The sequence below is a fragment of the Urocampus carinirostris genome, chromosome 16 (assembly GCF_059441175.1).
Source record: "Urocampus carinirostris isolate Australia breed hairy pipefish chromosome 16, RoL_Ucar_1.0, whole genome shotgun sequence".
In the NCBI taxonomy this organism is placed as follows: Eukaryota; Metazoa; Chordata; class Actinopteri; order Syngnathiformes; family Syngnathidae; genus Urocampus; species Urocampus carinirostris.
Genome location: NC_142364.1, coordinates 32526632 through 32546625, shown reverse-complemented (window position 1 = coordinate 32546625; position 19994 = coordinate 32526632). Strand labels below are relative to the sequence as shown.

At 38.4% G+C, this 19994-nt stretch overlaps 2 protein-coding genes across 8 annotated transcripts in view; one reads left to right on the top strand and one right to left on the bottom strand.

Annotated features, from left to right (window-relative positions):
- LOC148351097 (endophilin-B2-like) overlaps window positions 1-3081 on the top strand; it is a 33952-nt gene extending 30871 nt beyond the window's left edge. For all 5 annotated transcript variants that reach the window (XM_088355971.1, XM_088355972.1, XM_088355970.1 and 2 more), the window contains one exon: window positions 1637-3081. In XM_088355971.1, coding sequence (XP_088212097.1) covers window positions 1637-1744 — 108 coding nt within the window. In that variant the 3' untranslated portion in view covers window positions 1745-3081. The remainder of the gene's footprint in view (window positions 1-1636) is intronic.
- Window positions 1963-19994, bottom strand: part of pip5kl1 (phosphatidylinositol-4-phosphate 5-kinase-like 1) — a 32033-nt gene continuing 14001 nt past the window's right edge. For all 3 annotated transcript variants that reach the window (XM_088355964.1, XM_088355965.1, XM_088355966.1), the window contains 5 exons: window positions 16401-16435; window positions 16273-16328; window positions 15092-15204; window positions 13817-13979; window positions 1963-6898 (listed from right to left, as the gene is read on the bottom strand). In XM_088355964.1, coding sequence (XP_088212090.1) covers window positions 6496-6898; window positions 13817-13979; window positions 15092-15204; window positions 16273-16328; window positions 16401-16435 — 770 coding nt within the window. In that variant the 3' untranslated portion in view covers window positions 1963-6495. The remainder of the gene's footprint in view (window positions 6899-13816; window positions 13980-15091; window positions 15205-16272; window positions 16329-16400; window positions 16436-19994) is intronic.

Here is a 19994-nt window from a genome sequence, read left to right as displayed (position 1 = left end):
CATGAGGCTCTTTAACTCCACCCGGCAGAGTAAAGGCCCACATTAAACCACACCACCTACATTGGATATTACCGAATCTTACTGCAATATGTATTCTGTGTAGCACTATTTAGTTACTCTATATAACATGCTACAGTGGGCATTTGCACGTCACACTGGGTATTTGTATATTGTATTCTTTTTGCTTATTATTGTATTGTTCTCAGCTCAGGGATGCTGCTGGAAATGTGAATTTCCCTTAGGGGATGAATAAAGTATCTATCTATCTATCTATCTCTCTTGGTTGTGCAGCGTTTCCGGCCACATTTTTCCCTTCCAACAGACTTTTTGTGGATATGCTTTGAAACTGCACTCTGTGAACAGCCTGCTCTTTGAGAAATTTCTTTTTGTGTCTTACCCTGATGGAGGGTATCAATGATGGTCCTCTGGACAGCAGTCAGATCAGCAGTCTTCCCCATACTTGTGATTTCGTTTACTGAACCAAGCTGAGTGTTTTTAAGGCTCAGGAAACCCTCGCAAGGTGTTTCGAGTTAATTAGATGATTCAGGTGATTAGTTGAATAGCCTACTTGTATACTTTTTCATGATATTCTAATATTTTGAGATAGGATTTTTGAGTTTTCTTAAGCTGTAAGCCAAATTCAGCAATATTAAAATAATAAAAGGCTTGAAATAGTTCAGTTGATGTGTAATGAATCCAGAATGTATGACATTTTTGTTTTTTTAACTGCATTACAGAAAATAAAGAACTTTATCACAATATTCTAATTTTCCGAGACATTCCTGTATATCCAAAATCAAAAAGATAAGTAGATAAGAAAATAGTACAAATGTATACCGTACTAAAGGAAAATATGTCAAGAAAAATATTCATTAAATTTTTTTTCTTTTTCGGTTGAGGGTCATCGTCAAACAAAATTAGTTATGTTATTTAGCTGTTAATTATCATTTTCTTAATATTAGATCTCATAGTTACAGATGAGTTTATTCCGTTTTTAATATTGTATTACTGCAAAGGGGTTTGCATAGGATGCCAGTTTGTTATTTTGACTTATACCTCCCTGTTAGTAGTTTGGGCTATTATGCACAATTTACATCTCTGCCGCTATTTGCCAATAATGTTGATGTTCTTTGATTTCCTTACCCCTAAGGTGGGAACTGCTTTTGTAACCTAGGAAATTTAACGAAAAGGGCTTAGGTGATGGCTTTTGGAACAGGTTGGAATTTCTTATCGGAGGTTTGAGTCCTCTCCTACTCTCCTTGCAATTTCAGAACCCATTGATGTCTACTCCTAATTTGGAGTGTATACCACACGATAAACTTACCAACATTTGGTCCTGAAAATTGTCGTTGGGTCTAACATTTTTCAGAGTTTGGTAAGTTATTGTAGAAATAACAGTATAGTCATTGTGGTGTCTTGCCAGATGAAGGAATATACAATTAGCGTAAACAATTTAATTACTTTGAGATTAATTTACCATACAGTATTAGTAGTATATGTTCTACATCAAATTAAAATGTGTGGCACTGTCTAATTTTCTGAAAATGACTAGAAACACTGTAGCCATCCAACTGTTTAAGTATCATTCGCACAAAGTTATTTCAAGAATTTCATTTTGCTTTTGGTTGTGTTACAGCTTATTACTGTCTACACCGTTCCTGGCATGGATCCCGATTGGCTTGTTGGAGAACGAGGCAACGAAAAAGGGAAGGTCCCCGTCACCTACCTTGAACTGCTGAGCTAATAAACGGACCAGCTAACTTTACAAGTATAAACAAAATACTTGTCTTTCTACGGTCACTTTGTATGTTCATGTAGCGCACTTAACTTGGTTACTAATACTTTGGCTGAGATGCCTGTTTCTAACTGCGGTAAAACATACATTGTTGTGGATTTTCATACCCGTTTGACTGAATCATTAACAAAAGGCACCAAAAAAGGAAATACATTTCAAGACTGGAATATTGTAAAATTGTACTTTAATGCAAAAAGTTATACTGTATACCAGGGGTGTCAAAAATACAGCCTTTGGGATGGATCAGGCCCGCCAACTGATTTAATAAATGCTGAGAAGCACAAGAGAAAAATGTGATGCATCACGCAGACAATGAGCACTTTTAAATATCTCCACTGGATGTCACTAAAGCCAGGTGCCTCTTCCAATGCAAACCACCAACAGTTGCTGTATTTCCTCACTACCATTCATCAACCAGAGAACGTCTGAGGAATTGCACGTCCAGGTCTTATTTTGCTCAAAACAGAAATCACAGACCCACTGTTTAATGTAATATGACAGCACTCGTGAGTTTCTCTCTTAACTGCAACATTTTTTTAATAAATTACGCTTTTTATATCCAGTGATTGAAAATTATCGGTTAGCACTTCAATTGGAAATAAATTAAAAAATAGCACCATGCGCTTGAATTGACTTTAGGTTTTATATAACAGATGTGAAATCTAATGACCAAGTTCCCAAATTCAGGTAAACATTTCAAAAAAAAATTAAATGGTGATTAACAATACGAAATGTTGTAAGTGAAGACAAATATATTTAGGGGAACAAAAACTTTTTTTTTATAATCAAATCTTACACCCCTGAATCTTAATCGTGAGCCTCCAAACGAGCTGAGTGGTTTTTCTACCATGTGAACTAAAATGAGTTTGACACCCCTGCTGTATATTTTAAATATTATCTAAAAAAATAGAGACCGTTTTTGCAAAGGTGAAATAATGTATTGTTGGTAGGAACTGAGGTGAGCTTTATTTAACATGTAATGTTTCATTGTTAATGATGGGTTTATGTGCAAAATTGAGGATGTCTTTAAAATGGTTTGTCAAAATGTAAGATGTAAAGTTCTGACGGAGTGTGTTTATGAATTCCATGCTTTCCCCTAAATGGCCCATCTGCAACTTGCATGGACTGTTGTGTGAGGTTGGGCACGAAGTGTGAAATTCTTATTACATTAGTTTCTTTCTGCTTCTCATATTTTGAATTGAATGTGTTATGTTGAATACCCACACCAATGTCGACCCATTTTGTCTAGCTTGGAGCCTAATAAACTTGCATGTGTGGAACAGTAATATATGAACTTTATTAGTCTTTGTATTTACATCCAGGGATGGATTTAAAAAAAAAAAAAAAGAAAAAATGTGTGGCCTTTGTTTCATTCAATACTATGCACATGATAGGTAGGCCTCAGGAAGCTAACCACAACCTTTTGGTGTGGATGCCCCCCTAAACGGGAAAAAAAACACTGAAATTTAAAAGTGCTTTAAAGCCCAATTGGCTGCAGAACTCCAACATTGCTGTTTTTCACTCCTGAAGCCGTTTTCTGCGCAGTTTTAGCTATACTCAAAGTTGATTTTTTTCAGAGCCTGTGATCCTTCAAGATGACGACTACCAGAGTCAAAAAGCGATAACGGAGACAAGCACACATTTATTACTGCGCCGAAAGAAACCTCAAAAGAGGGCTGTAAAATTTTAGCCCTATATTTCTAGACAATACTGCCAGGGCAACCGTACTGTGGACAATAGTGTCAGATTGCAACACAGAAGTGCGAAGTCGTCTTTTTGTGTTGTTGTGGCGATTTCTGCGGTAACAGACCAAATTGCATTCGCTTGTCATCGTTTGAGGATCAGAGGACACTTCAGCGACTTGATATTGCTGATGCTAGGAAAAAGAAGGGCAGTGTTTTGATGGATAACTTTCACTGCTGTTCAGTTAATTGAGCACTTGATTTGTACAATGCCTAGTGTTAACAATAGCCGTTTTGCTCCCGTTTTGCATTGTAAAAATAATGTTGGTAAAAACATGAATTTCTTCTATAGGACATCTGAAATGTTCTGATGTCACTGTGGTGTTTTGTGTTTAGAGCATTTATTGTAGCAAAGCAGTTTTTCCTCTGCTGCATATTTGAGGAATTTGGGAGCCGAATGCTAAAATTATCAAAACTAATGATACTCAACGCAAATATGTACTAAAGAAAATGGATGAGTAAAAAATTAAAAGCTTTCAAATTAAAGATCGAGCCTCATAAAAATATGAATCTTCGCAGACCTGATGTAATTCCATAGACAACGTCGAACATGACTAAATAATGCCTCTCCATAGGTTTTTGTCCTCACTCTGGCAATAGCAAACAAACCTCTGCAAGAAGGCCGCAAAGGCTGATATAAAAAGTCGGTCAAATAAAACGTTCATAGGTAAAGACAATTACGAATTATTGATAATTGTTAGAGGTGAGCGAGGCAGACCTAAATGCATTCATAAGAGTTCGAGTAAAAAACAGTTAAACGGGAAAACGGGAACTAAATTAGGCACTCCTTAAGATTGGAGGGAAAATGACCAACAAAACAAAACAGTCTGGAAAACTCATGGCTGGTAAAGTCCAAAAGTTGACGGTGAGATTCAGGGGATGGAAGGCCAGCTATACACATTTGAGGGAGTAAATCCAAAACCCTCTGCTGTCAGAGACAGTGTAAGCGCTGGATATGAGGTGAAAGTTTGACGATTGATTAGGCACTGGTGGGCACTCCCAAGCCACTCCACCAGGTAGGCGTCTTTAGGGGAGGAAGGGTGTGCTTATGCCCAACAAAAACCGGGAGGTGCACAAAAAGGGTTAAGGTGGAAAGTTCGGAGAGGATCGAATCTAGGCGAGCTCCATGACAGTTCCGCCGGGTCATACCCTTCGCAATCCATCAGAACAGTGCAGGCACACAACGAACTCGGCCTTCCCATTCAGAACTGACTGTATACATGATCCTCATTCCATTCGGATTCAGCCTTTTTCCTTTGGATCACAGATGTCAAAGTGAAATAGGTGGAGGGCCAAAGAAAAGCTTGCAAGCCAAGAGCCGAACGGATCAAATGTTCATTGAAATATTGTAAAATGACGCTTATAGTGTGAACATGGTTGAACTTTTTGAAAATACATTCCAATATGATGAAAAGCAAACTACTGATATGAATGAATGTTAGTTACCGGAAGTGAGCAATGATAAATAGCATGCTTTTCTTCCAGAGATCAGATTGGGCCATGTTCTGCGGTCTCACAGCATACTAGTGTGCCACGGCACACTGGTTAAAAAGCACTGTATTAGAGGACATGAAAAAACAAACATGAGTGCCCCACCTTGGTTCACAAGTTATCAGAGAAGTCTACTGTGTTTGACACTAAGAGTAGCTAGTCTTGCAACGCTTTCCACCGTGTTTATTCGGTATATTTTCAGCTTCAATTAAGCAATGTTGTTGAATATGTGCAGCCATTATTAAAATCATTTACTAACAACATATACTATGAACACAATACCAACATTACTTTTACAATGTATTTATTGATGTCCTTCAAAGTACGATTCATCATTAGATACACAGAAGAGTTGTTTCCCTCTGTGTGCTTTTTAGCATTTGTATCTTTCAGTCAAGTCATGTTTATTTGTATAGCCCTTAATCACAAAATGTCTCAAAGGGCTGCACGGACTACCCATTTCACATTAAGTTCTGAAAACTTCAGGATGACTTGGTTTTTGCCAGTCTCTAAAATTAATCTCTGGTACGTGGGTAAAAATAGTATGATAATGAGATTAAATTAATGCCTTTTTGTAAGTCATCAATATAACTGGAAGTCAGTCTAGTGCTTAGGATTCGTTGATCTCACCACGTGACCCAGGTTCGATTCCCGGTGCACCCAATGTTTTGGGATTGCAGTCAGCAATATCTTTCGACTGATCAATCATTGCACAAATACGCTAATTTACTACCATAAAACCTCATATATAACAAGCAGCTAAACTTTTAAGTTATTTTTTTTTTAGGTACAAAAAATGTGCATTGCATTTAGCAGTGCTAATAGGAAAAGGTTCAAGATGCAGTATTATGAATCTTTCAACTTTGAAACGCTAAATCAACAATGAAATAATCATTGCACCTTGAACTCATTGTTACAATTCTATGCAGGGATGTTTGAATTTTCGTCTAACGAATTCAAAGGTGGGGTGCATAGTTTGAAGTGTCCTTATAAAGTTGAAAAGTAAATATTTTTTCTAATAAATATTTGTTCAAAGAGCTTTTATGCTTCATTTTCCATTCTGTCAATCTGCTTTTGAATTACTTTATTAGGCCTGTTTTGGGGCGTAACAAATCCCCAAAGAGTTTATTAAAACGCAAATGCATGCAAATCATTTTGGTCTGCCGCCATCCCCTGGCTTAAAGTCATCATTGCAGCCTTAAGTTTTTAAATGCCGCACCCCACTTGTAAGCAAGCGCAACCCTCAATCTGACAGCAAGCAAAACTACTGGAAGGTGTTGCACCCTATCTAAAAATTGGCTGGATATTATACACAAACACTAAGTTTAACTTTAAACAGTACATATTATTTCAAATAATTCAATCCAAAAGGCTTTGTCATTTTTCTTTTTTGTAGTACCATGACTTTTATTAGCATCCAATGACCCAAACAAGGGTTAAGCCAAATGGGATGCTAACAACGCGTGTCTAAATTGTATGGTCCGTCACCCACTGACACAGCCTAGTGCAGTACATCTCTGGACTTACAGTAGAGAACGTGCGGCGAGAGTACTTTAGTCGTTTCCACCAATATTCCACTTTCTTCTTAAAACCGAAAACTGTAAAAATGTCAATGATGCCAATGAAATAGCGTTGATTAGGTCCATCAATGACGTGCAGAGCATTCTTGGAGTCGAGTAATAAACGTCTGTTTTGGATCTCGGAGATCTCTTCAGTACTAAGATGGTGCGCTTCTCTGCCCTGGGGATCGTTTTTGTTTGCTTGTTTGCTATTGTCCCTTCCAGACGTTGAAACAGTCGAGGGGCCCTCTTGTACTGTTCCAGGGACAGATGGGGCACTACAGCCGGGGTCCGTGGTTGGATTCACAGATCTGAAACAATTAAAACACACAAATCTGCCTCAGCACAAGTTCACAATCAAGCACAATAATGCGCAAACTAACATGCAGAGTTAGTACACATTTTTCAGGGCCAAAAGTTTAGCATTTTTCAAGCACTTTCAAGTCCAGTTTTTCCAATACTTACTTACTTACGGGAAAAAAAACAACGCCAATCAAAACAACATGTTTTTTTGGTTGAAGTTGATGACTAAAATAAAGTCACTATCTTGTTCCAAATAGCAAATGCTTTGTTCTATTTTGAGCTTTTCCCATCTATGATCTACGATCCTTTTGTGTTAATGGGCCTCTATAAACAGACATGAATTCTGCCATTCTGCTTCAACGATACACACACAGCTTGACTACATCACACCTGTACAAAAGCACAGAAAGGGATCTGTAGGTGTTGGGTTATAGACTCTGATTGTCCCCTGAACGCGCAAGTGGATCTTCTGTGGCGAGCAATAGCGGTGTCAGGGACAGAAAAAGCGGGTCGTGGCCGGGACAGGAGAGCAAAAACGTGGTTGGGTCGGGAGCAAGTCGTAAGACAGAAGAAGAGAGAAGACGTAGTCAGGCACAAAAAGAGGTCGAAACCCGGAAGAGCAGACGTGGTCAGGATCAAAAACGAGTCGAAGCCGGGGACAGACGGGATCAAAAAAACGGGACAGGTGGGAGTCAGGGTTTACAAAGTCTTGCCTAGTGTTAACTGAAGTTCGCAGACACTGTGGAAAGGGACAGACAGGACTGGGTACAAATACTGATTGGGAGCCAATCAGAACCCGCGTCAGTTGACGCCAAAGGAGCGGGCACAAGTGAGTCACATCAGTAATCATGACATTAACTGAAAGATTAGTCATGTTAGGTGTGTTAGAATTCAAATTTATTTACCGTAACAGGTTTCAAAGACCTATTCAAGTTTTATTTGAATTGATAACAAATATATTGTTTCTTTTTGAATTGTCAACTCCTTACGCCAATTCATTTATTTATTTTCTTTTTTAACTTTTTATTTCTCACACCAATTTTGACAGGTTTGATTCCACCATCTTACATTAACAAAAAATATACACTTGACACACTCATAAATAACAGAAGGAACAACAAAGAAGAAAAAATACTATTAATAGAAAAGAAGAATAAATGTTCATACAATACATCCATACAAAAAGAAATATATATAAAAATAAAAATAAAAATAAAAATATACACCCCCCCCCCAAAAAAAAAACCATAATAAATAGGGGGAGGTGTTTAGACATCATTTAAAATTTCTGTGATAGGCTTCCGTCTTTTCTCGAATTGGTCAAGTTTCAGTTGAAGTCTTGCAGTGATTTTTTCCATAATGTACATTTGCTTTAATTTGTCTCTCCATTGTTTTATGTCAGGAGGTTGTGGTTTCAGCCAGGACACTGTGATCATTTTCTTTGCTACCAGAAGCATTACCCTTAGTATATATTTCTGTTGACCAGATAGTAATTCTTCTGGCAAAATTCCTACTACGTAAGCCTTTTGGGTCCAACCGCAACTCCCAGCCAGTAATTAATTTTATTTCTCTCTGGATACTTCTCCAAAAATTTAATATTACAGGGCAATTCCAGAAAAAATGCGTAAAGTCTCCGACACCCTCACAGTTACGCCAACATAGATTTGAGGTATTTTTATATTTTGAAGTGATAGAGGGTGTATAGAAGAATCGCATTTTTACTTTCCATTCAAACTCCCTCCATGTCGGGCTGTTGGTTATTTTGTGTCCCACTTTCAATGTTTTTTCCCATTCGTTGTCTTTTATCGCTACATTAGTTTCTTGTTCCTATTTTTCTTTAACTGCCATGTCCTCATTACTGAGATCCATTCTCAGGGCTTTATATAGTTTTGATATAACCCCCTTTATTGATTGTCCTTTTGTATATGATATAATACTTCCTCTACCTTAGTTGGCTCCTTACATATTTTCCCCCATTCCTCGTGTTTCTGGAGGTAATGCCTTAGTTGCAAATATTTGTAAAAATCATTTCTAGGTAGGTCAAATTCTTGTTGGAGTTGTTCGAATTATTTTATTGCCTGTGCTTCCAATACTTGGGTAATCAACATCAGTCCTTTTTGGGCCCATTTTTGAAACCCTACCTCCATAACCCCAGGTTTAAAGTCTGGGTTTTTCGCTATTTTGGTAGCCCTATTCACAGATCTTGATATTTTTAATTTTTTTGTATTGTTGACCAAGTTTTAATAGTTCCCTTACTCCATTCATTCTGGATTTTTAATTTCTTCCACCTCGTGACTGATATGTATGGTAACGATTTCACAAGCATATTTGGACAAGATCGCTGCTCCATTTCCACCCATATCGTATCTTTGTTTGTAGTAATCCACAAGATGAGTGCTTTAATTTGAGCCGCCCAATAGTAATATTTAATATTGGGTAGGTCTAGGCCCCCCTTTTCTTTAGGAGCTAACAGGGTTTTGTATTTTATTCTAGGTTTCTTGTTTTGCCAAAAGAATTTTGTTATCAATTTATTTAACGTTTTAAATGTGGATGCCGGGATCAGAGTAGGAAGGGATTGAAACAGAAATAATAGTCTTGGTAATATGTTCATTCTAATTGTTTCTATCCTTCCGATAAGACTTAAGGGCAAAATTTCCAATTTTTCCAAATCTTTCCTTATTTCTTTTATCAACCTTCCATAATTTGCATCAAACAGCTGTGTGGAATGTGGTGTAATGGTCACCCCCAAATATTTGAACCCTTTATTTGTCCATTTAAAATCAAATCTTTCAATCACATCTGTTGGACATTTTCCTGATATCATCATTGCTATTGATCTGCTCTCATTATTTGAATACCCAGCTACTTCTCCATATATTTTAAGGCTCTCCAACAGTGGTGGTATTGATAACAAAGGTTGCTTCAGCATTACCAACAGGTAGTCTGCAAACAATGATATTTTATGTCCTGTTCCTCCTTCATCAAATATCCCTCTTATTTGCTCATTTTGTCTAATTGATTCTGCGAGTGGTTCTATGCTTACTGCAAACAAGAGCGGACTCCTCTTTTGATATGAAAGAAATCTGAACAGTGACCATTTACTCTAAGACGAGATTTAGGATTTTTATAGATTATTTTCACCCATTCAACAAATACTTGAGGGAAGCCAAAAGCTATAAGTGATTGATGTAAGAAGCTCCATTTCACCCAATCGAAAGCTTTTTGTGCATCCAAGCCCAGTAACATCGAGGGTTGGGTCTTAAATTTTGTGCTCGTAATTGTGTTTAGTATCCTCCTAATATTGTTTGCACTCTGCCTTCCCGGAATAAACACTGTTTGATCATTTCTAATGAATTTCGCTATAAATTTCTGCATTTTTTTTGCCAGTATGCTTGTAAGAATTTTTAGATCATTACAAAGTAAACTAACTGGTCTATAGCTTTCACACAATATTGGGTCTTTTCCTTCTTTGTGCAAGACTGTTATGATGGCTTCCGACCATGATTTGGGGGGATCTCCTTTTGTTAGAGCATAGTTAAATACTTTATGCAGTACTGGTGTTAATTCTTCCTTAAAGCTTTTGTAGAACACCCCCGGGAATCCATCCGTTCCTGGTGATTTATTTATTTTTAAGTTATTTATTGTATCTTGTATTTCCTGTTTTGTAATGGAGCGAATAATTTCTAATGTATCCCCCCCTGTTAGTGTTGGTAAATGTAGTTTTCCTAAAAAGTTTTGTGCCGTGTAGTTATCTAAGTCATTTTCTGAGTCCTTGTAAAATTCTTTATAATAATCTGCAAATGCTTCTGCTATACCTTTGGGTTTTACTAAACATTGTTTAGAGATAGGATGTTTTATTTGTGATATAATTCTATCTGTTTGGGCCTTTTTAAGTTGGAAGGCTAGCAGTCGACTGGCTCTATTGCCCATTTCATAGTATCTCTGGTTCACAAAGCGCAGAGCCCCTTCTGCTTTATTTGTCAAAAGTTCATCTAATTTGCTTCTGGTTGTTTTTAATACCTGTAATCTGGATTCATTTGTTTTTTTATGTTCTTCTAGTTCCTTAATCTTATCCTCCAATTCCTTCTGGTTCTTTAAGCGTGTTCGTTTCAGTCGGGACGATATTTCAATTAATTTCCCCCTTATTACAGCTTTCCCTCCTTCCCATAATATTGATGGAGAAACCGCATTGTTGTCATTGATTTGGAAATATTCTTTTATACACCGTTTTATTTCCTGTACTACGTTTTTATCTGAGAGGAGAGATACATTCATCCTCCAATACCTAAAATGGGGTTCATTGTCTAAACTTAGTTTCAAAGTAATTGGAGAATGGTCACTTATAGTAATATTCTCTATACAACACTCTACTACTGTATGCATATGTTGTCTTGAAATGTAAAAGTAATCAGTTCTCGAATAGCTGCCATGCGGGTTTGAATAGAAAGTATAGTCTTTAGTTTGGGGATTCTTCTCTCTCCATGGAACTCATCTCATCTCATTAGCCGTACCACTTATCCTCATTAGGGTCGCGGGGGAGGGGGCTGGAGCCCATCCCAGCCATCTCCGGGCAGTGGGCAGGGGACCTATCAATCCCAATTCTTTAGTTATGTTATTCAACATCCCCGACCTCTTTTTATTTGTTCCATGTACTGAAGGATACTTGTCCACTTTGCCATTCTGTACAGTGTTAACGTCACCTCCTATAAGTAACATTCCCTTCGCAGTTATTACTTTAGCTAATACTTGAAAAAAATGTCCCCTTTTCCTCAATTGGTGCATAAACATTCATTATTGATATTTCCCAACCGACCATTGACCCTATAATCATTATATATCGCCCCAGATTGTCCTTCACTTCTTTTTCGACTTTAAACGCCACCCCTTTTCCAAGTAAAATTGCTACTCCCCTTCTTTTACCATAGGATGCGTAGAACACCTGGTTCACCCATTCTCTTTTCAGCTTCTTATGTTCAATCTGTCAAATGTGTCTCTTGTAATAAGGCTATTATTGGGCTCTGCAATGTCTTGAGTTGATTCAATATCTTCTTTCTCTTGATGGGGTGGTTTAGCCCATGTACATTATATGAAACAATATTTAGATTGCTCATGATTTGTAGTCTCACTGATTTTTGAAGCATACAAAAACACTACATTAATTACTAACACCTCCATTGACAAAACAAACCAAATAACTAACAAACATATTGACAAGCACACATAATTCCCCACCAAAAAGAAAAAAAACACACCCAAAAAACAAAAACCCATGTCTTCCAAGAGTCCAATCGGAAAGTTGTGGTTACCCTCCTGGAAATATGCACTCAGTGCGTGAACAACTTTTGTACCGTCGTCCAGTTATAACTAACTAAATATTTTAGCGTAGCTCTATGCTTATATATATATATATATATATATATATATATATAGTTTTAATTTAAAGATAACAATTTTACTTGGTATTTTACTTCTAACTTATTGAATTTTTGATAGAAAGGGCAGATATGGTCCTTACTCTTTCACCCCAAATCCGAATTTGGCTTTGTTTTGCTCCATGAGAGCTTGTAAGACACCTTCTATGATGGGGGTGTTGCTTTGTCTTCCTCTCAATTCCGGTCACTGTGGTCCAAATGTTCTTTGACACCATCTTTTGCAGTGTCTTCGTGTTGTCCTCTTCCACTTCGATCCCCATTTCTTTTAGCAATGTTGCTGCCTCCATCAGTGTAGAGAATGTTCTTATTCCTGAGTCCAAAAACATCTTCAGCTGGGCGGGATATGGGGATTGTGCCTTTACGTTCTTTTCCTTTAACTTTTTGATAACGTCCCTTACTTGTTTCCTCTTTTTTTTTGGATTTCTGTGGTGTAATCTTGGTTGAACTAAACGGTCTTGCCTTCGTACGTTGTCTTCCGCTTCCATGCTTCTTTCATTACGGATTCTTTCACTATGTAGTCGGTGAAACGTACGATAATTGCCCGTGGCAGTGCTTTACCTTGAGACTTGTTCACCAGTGAGCGGTGTGCTCTCTCAATGCGCAAATCCATATGTCCTGTTGTCGGAATGTTCGATTTAATAAAGTTTGTTATGAAGCCGATTGTGTCGTTCCTATCGGCACCCTCCGGAATGCCATGTATTCTAATGATGTTCCGTCGTGATCTCGACTCCAAGTCCTCACACTTTGTTGCTAGTTTGGCGGTTTGTTGGAGCAAGGAGACTAAGTTGTTCTAGTCTTGACGTTCGCTCTTCCGTGTTAGCATGTAGCTCCTCCTCGCTTTCCACCCTCCGCTCCAGCAACACAGTGCGCTCCAGAAGCTCTTTGATGCTTTTTTCCAGTCTTGTCATAGCAATCTTGTTCTCACTGGCTGCTTCAGTGTGTTCTTGCCGTAATTTATGGATTTCATGGAGGATGGCCGAGTCACGTCCCTCGTCGACCGATGACATTCCTTCTGCTCCCTCGATCTTTTTCTCCTTAGCGCCCTTTTCCTCAACAAGTTTCCCCTTCATGACCATGTTTTGTTGAAGAATTTCTCTTTAATATGAGTCACAATTTGTACCCTTTCTGTCTTTCTCGAAGTAAGTATTACATTACTCTTTAGTGATATTTCTCAGAGCTACTTTCCTTGCTGCCGTCTACCTCATTGCGCCACCGGAAGTCCTTACGCCAAATTTTAACCTTTTACAGCACATGAATATCCGCTCAAAATATTGGTTTCAGCCTCCTCTCAATACTAGTAATCGGTATCAGTATTGGCCCTGAAATAACTACTGTATGTCAGCCCATCCTTAGTCAAAATGCTCGCTGGTATTGTTCAAGGGGCTGTACCAAATGTGGAAGTGGGCCATAGTTTGGGTACCAGTGTGCTAGCACAACAGAACTGAGGTTTGTTTTGGTAAACCAAACAAGTCAGCTGTAAAAATAGCTACTTACCGCTTAGTCCTGGTGATAAATGACGCCAACGAGAGAGCGTGGTTACGTTCATCTTGTTGTAAAGGATGATGGGCAAGAAGAAGACTGTAATCCAACACATTAAGGCTTCGTAGAAATTCTGTGTCGATCTCCATTTGACGCAGGAGCCACGAACGCTGCTGATCTGTGAGCGTACACTAATTTACTGGGCGAAGTAAACACCAGATCCAATCCATTCCTTTCATACTGTATATGCATATCTCTAATAGGGTGTATGTAAAGTGATACCTCTTTATAAGAGATTAATTCGTTTTAGGATCATGCTCGTATCTAGAATTGCTCATCACTCGCGTGATAAGAAATAACTATTTTCCAGACGATAAGTCGCAGAACTTTGTATAGTTTTGCCGGGGGTTCCTTTGGGTGTACCTTACATGTGAAATGATGAACGCATTATTACCGTCCTATTATTTCACATTTTATCTCACTTTGAATGGCAAGAGGTCACTCTAGGCCTGAGACGACAATTTCAACCTTGCCGTGTTGTACTGAAAAATGTCCCCCATCGTGAAATTCCGCCCCTAGTATAAGCCTCTCGTGCAAACGTCACTAAAATTACTCCTTACCTTTTTTTTTGGGGGGGGGGGTGTTGTATAATGTAATAGAACGGTAAAGTACACAGAATTTGCCTCTTGTATGAAAATAACTTTGAGCAAGTTGAAAATATTTCCTTAGGCAAAATGACACTACCTTTTCTAACCAATTTTAAATTGCCTATCAAGATAATATGTATGTTTTGGTGTTCGGTTTTAATCAAATGAATTGCCCTAAAAAGGCGACTTATACTCTGGTGCAATTTACATACGTTTTTCCCTCCTTAATTAAGCATTTTTGGCTGGTGCCACTTATACTCTGGAGCGTCTTTTAGTCCAGAAAATACTGTAATCCCTTCCCGGCCACCCAAAAGCATCAACGTAAACACTGAATAGCTATAAAACACACTAGAATAGTGAATGTGTTGCATACCCGCCGGCTGGGTTCAGGTTCCGAGGGCGACGCGGTGTACGAGAGATGTAAGAAAAACAAAAAAGTAGGGCAGGAAATGCATACGCTAAGAGAGAATCTCATGTATGCGGTGTGCAAAGACAATTAGTCTCGAGTGGCTGCGTCTAAAATTTCTCAGAACTTGGACCCTCTTGGATGCCGGATACAATTTTTGTTCAGACGACATCTCTAATTTCTCATATCTCAATCAGTTCGTATGTAGAGGTATAACAGTACATCCTCTTGTCCTACCTAAAGTGATGTACTGGCTTCCGAAATTGAGGTCTTTGAGGACCACAATCATCTGGCTTCCATCTGGTGAAGGATCTGTCCAGCGACTCACTTCACAGCCTTTAATGTCATACCTACAGTAGCAAGTAAGATGAGTATTTTATGTATAAAATAAGTCATTGTCATTTATTTGTACAGCCTAAGATCACAGAGGAGTCTAAAATGAAGTCCACAGTTCTGTTCAGAACAAAATCTCTTTTTCACTTCCTCTCTCTTTTTCCCTTCCTCTCACTCTCTTCTCTCTTTCATATCTATCTTTCATTCCTTTTTCTCTTTGTCTTCCTCTCTCTGTCTCTGTATCAAATCTACTCAGCTGCCCCCCTTGTGAAAATGTTTTTCCACCACGTGAACTCCAAGCCAATGTTCCCTCTAAACTGCGCGCGTGCGCAATCGCGCACTGCCCGCACATTCTCAGCGCACAAGAAAATCTATCCAGTTTTTCGAGAACCGGCTTCTTCGGCTCGGCTCACTAAAAGGAACCGGCTCTTCAGGTTGTTTTTGCTTCTTTCATCCCTATATGACCAAGTATTATGTAAAAATACGCACAAAATGACTTTAAGGAAGGGGGAATAGAACAAAAAAGAAAAAAATACCAAAATGAAAAAGGAGTGAAAAGCTGAGAAAGAAACAAAAGAGAAAAGAGAAGGAAAATTTCAGAAAAAAGCCAGAAAAAAAAGAAAAGAAAGAAACAAAGGAAAAAAGTAAATTAGAACAAAAAGAAAAAAGTAAAAGCAAGGAAAAAAATAAACACAATGAGATTATTTTTAAAGGAATAAAAAAATAGAAAAAACAGGGAAAAAAGAAAAAAATTGTGTTGCATTCAAAAAATTTCCAATTATACCAAGTCAATCTTGTTGCCAACATTGTACTTCCACTAAAAAATGTGATTAAATACTGTTGTGTATCGTGCAACCGACTAATTTTTTTGCATTGCCGGAAACTCGGCAAAATATAACTTGATGTCAAGTTTTGAACATGTTTGATAATGACTTAGTTGCCACACTTGGGATTGCTGTTGCTCACTGTTGTTTCAAGCAGTGCTCACCGACTTTGTGTGAACGCTCAGACCCGTGGAAAATTAGAGGGAACATTGCTCCAAGGTCCAATGAGTTTGACACCCTTTTGAGGAAAGAAATACTTACCTGGCACATATTCGATCGTCTGGATAAAAGACGCTTTGCATAACAATGAAGTATTTCTGCAAGAGAGAGAAAATAGTTTTATTCTAGTGTTTGTTCACCGGAAAAGGATTATAATTCTGAGGACATACCTTATGCCTGTATGACATTTTGATTTTGTGTACCCCTATAAGGAGGGAGGGGGTCACATAAAATGTCATTTTTAATTTGTGCGTGCGACAGAATTTAAAAAATGGTTAACAATGTACAGGAAAACAAGATTTAGGATTATATTATGATTAGTATATTATGTATATGGTGCCATGAAAAAGTATTTGCTCCCTTCCTGATTATCAAACCAATTTCAATATTCCCTTCCTGATTTCTGTATTTTTTACATATCTATCCCCCACAAAAAGTTTTTAATTATCAAACCAATTTCAATAACACGTAGAGAGAACCCAATGAAACAGAAAATGCAGTTTTGAAATGTTGATTGAATTTATTAAGGCACAAAAAAATCTCAAAACCTATCTGGCCCCATATGAAAAAGTACCTGCCCTCGAACTTAATACCAAGTTGGGCCAGTTTTGAAAGCTGTAACAGAAATCTAACGTTTATAATTGGTAATGACTCCTTTCACAACGCTGGGGAGGAATTTTGTCCCACTCTTCTTTGCAAAATTGTTTTGAATTTGCCATATTAGAGGGTTTTCCATCATTACCTGTGTTTAAGGTCACACCACAACATCTCAATTGGATTCAAATCCGGACTTTGACTTGGCTACTCCTTGACCTTCATTTTGTTTTGTTTTTTAGAGCCATTCAGAGGTGAAGTTGCTGATATTGCTTTGGATCGTTCTCTTGTTGCATGATCCAAGAGTTCTTGAGTTTGAGGGCATGGGCTGTTGGATGGACATTCTCTTTTGGGATCTTCTGATAAACACCACAATTATATATTACATCAAACATAGCAAGTTAGCCTGGTCCTGAAGCAGAAATAAAGAGCAGAAATAAAGCCCAGTTGAGGCCAGTGTTCGTGACTCCACTATAAGAACAGTAGCCAAAAATGGCATCATGAAGAGTTCCCAGGTGTAAACCACTGCTGACAAAAAAGAACATGAAGAATTGTCTCACACTTGCCAAAAAGCATCTTGTAGAAACATTTTGTGGACTTATGAGTTAGAAATTGAAAATTTCGAAAGCTGTGCAGCCCATTAAATCTGGTGTAAAAAATGAAGCAGTGTTTGACACAAACAACATGATGTCAACAGTAAAGCATACAGGGAGTGCAGAATTATTAGGCAAATGAGTATTTTGACCAAATCATCCTCTTTATGCATGTTGTCTTACTCCAAGCTGTATAGGCTCGAAAGCCTACTACCAATTAAGCATATCAGGTGATGTGCATCTCTGTAATGAGAAGGGCTGTGGTCTAATGACATCAACACCCTATATCAGGTGTGCATAATTATTAGGCAACTTCCTTTCCTTTGGCAAAATGGGGCAGAAGAGGGACTTGACAGGCTCTGAAAAGTCAAAAATAGTGAGATATCTTGCAGAGGGATGCAGCACTCTTAAAATTGCCAAGCTTCTGAAGCGTGATCATCGAACAATCAAGCGTTACATTCAAAATATTCAACAGGGTCGCAAGAAGCGTGTAGAAAAACCAAGGCGCAAAATAACTGCCCGTGAACTGAGAAAAGTCAAGCGTACAGCTGCCAAGATGCCACTTGCCACCAGTTTTGCCATATTTCAGAGCTGCAACATCACTGGAGTGCCCAAAAGCACAAGGTGTGCAATACTCAGAGACATGGCCAAGGTAAGAAAGGCTGAAAAACGACCACCACTGAACAAGACACACAAGCTGAAACGTCAAGACTGGGCCAAGAAAAATCTCAAGACGGATTTTTCTAAGGTTTTATGGACTGATGTAATGAGAGTGAGTCTTGATAGGCCAGATGGATGGGCCCGTGGATGGATCGGTAAAAGGCAGAGAGCTCCAGTCCGCCTCAGATGCCAGCAAGGTGGAGGTGGGGTACTGGTATGGGCTGGTATCATCAAAGATGAGCTTGTGGGGCCTTTTCGGGTTGAGGATGGACTCAAGCTCAACTCCCAGTCCTACTGCCAGCTTCTGGAAGACACCTTCTTCAAGCAGTGGTACAGGAAGAAGTCCGCATCCTTCAAGAAAAACACGATTTTCATGCAGGACAATGCTCCATCACACGCATCCAAGTACTCCACAGCGTGGCTGGCAAGAAAGGGTCTAAAAGAAGAAAAACTAATGACATGGCCTCCTTGTTCACCTGATCTGAACCCCATAGAGAACCTGTGGTCCCTCATCAAATGTGAGATTTACAAGGAGGGAAAACAGTACACCTCTCTGAACAGTGTCTGGGAGGCTGTGGTTGCTGCTGCACGCAATGTTGATCGTGAACAGATCAAAGCACTGACAGAATCCATGGATGGCAGGCTTTTGAGTGTCCTTGCAAAGAAAGGTGCTATATTGGTCACTGATTTGTTTTTGTTTTGTTTTTGAATGTCAGAAATGTATATTTGTGAATGTTGAGCTGTTATATTGGTTTCCCTGATGAAAATAAATATTTGAAATGGGTATACATTTGTTTTTTGTTAAGTTGCCTAATAATTATGCACAGTAATAGTCACCTGCACACACAGATGTATTGTGATATTCTAAAATGTATTTTCTGTAAAGTGAAAAGAAAGCTCTTTGATATGCTTTGTTGTCAGTTTTCCCAGAGTACTACAAAGAGATCAGACCCAGCAGAAAAAGCTAAAGTTGTGACTCATCCATTTGCAGGTAAATTGTACCCATTTTTATACTCATTATTGTTTTTATTCTTATTTTTCATATACATTAAAAAAAGGATGATGTTGGTTGAAATTCAGAGTAAAGAAAAACATGTTGAATTCATTGTAAACGTTAAAAATCCACTATACGATCTCTTGTTAAAAGTATCTTGTTAAAATGCAAATGTTATTATAAGATGAGTGACAGTGAATGGGAATCAAGTCCCAGCAGGAAACAACACCAGCCTGTGAAAAGTTTTTAACCAACATCTAGTGAAACAGTTTCACCCATAACAACTACATGTAGAATAAACATTCATGTGCCTGCTATTAATGGCGGAAAGTCTTCAGGGTTGTCTGGGTCGGGGACAGATTCACCCACCTTTTCCATCGTGGGTTTGGCTACAATGGGAATAATACGAACCTCCCTGCCTATCCCGTATCGAAATGGGCATCCCAGAGTACCAAAGTTGATGTCCAATAGGGAGGTGATGTCATTCATAGACCGCCGGAAAAAAGGACCTTCCTCCTCCATGTCCTCAGCCTGCTCTTTGGGTGCTCTCTACTGACAGCCATCTTGGGGACTCGTGTCATCTTTCCTCTTCCTTCTCCTTCGACACAGACTAGTGGCTCGGAAACTTTATCCCTCAGGGATTCCTTCTGTTCGTGTTTCTTCTGCTTGGTTTTAGCCCTGTTTTCGTCATTTTCTTTAGTCTTATTCGTCTTTCAGATTCAGATTCAGATTCAGATCTACTTTATTGTCATTCTAGTACACGTGTATACAGAACGAAATGTCGATGCATCTGACCCCCACAGTTTCCTTGAATGTACAGATATAAATAATGTTGTATTGTATTTTGGCTACGTATAGTATTTTACCATAGTGCCGATAGTGCAAGAAGAGTAGCTAACCAGATGTGCAAGATGTGTGTTTCT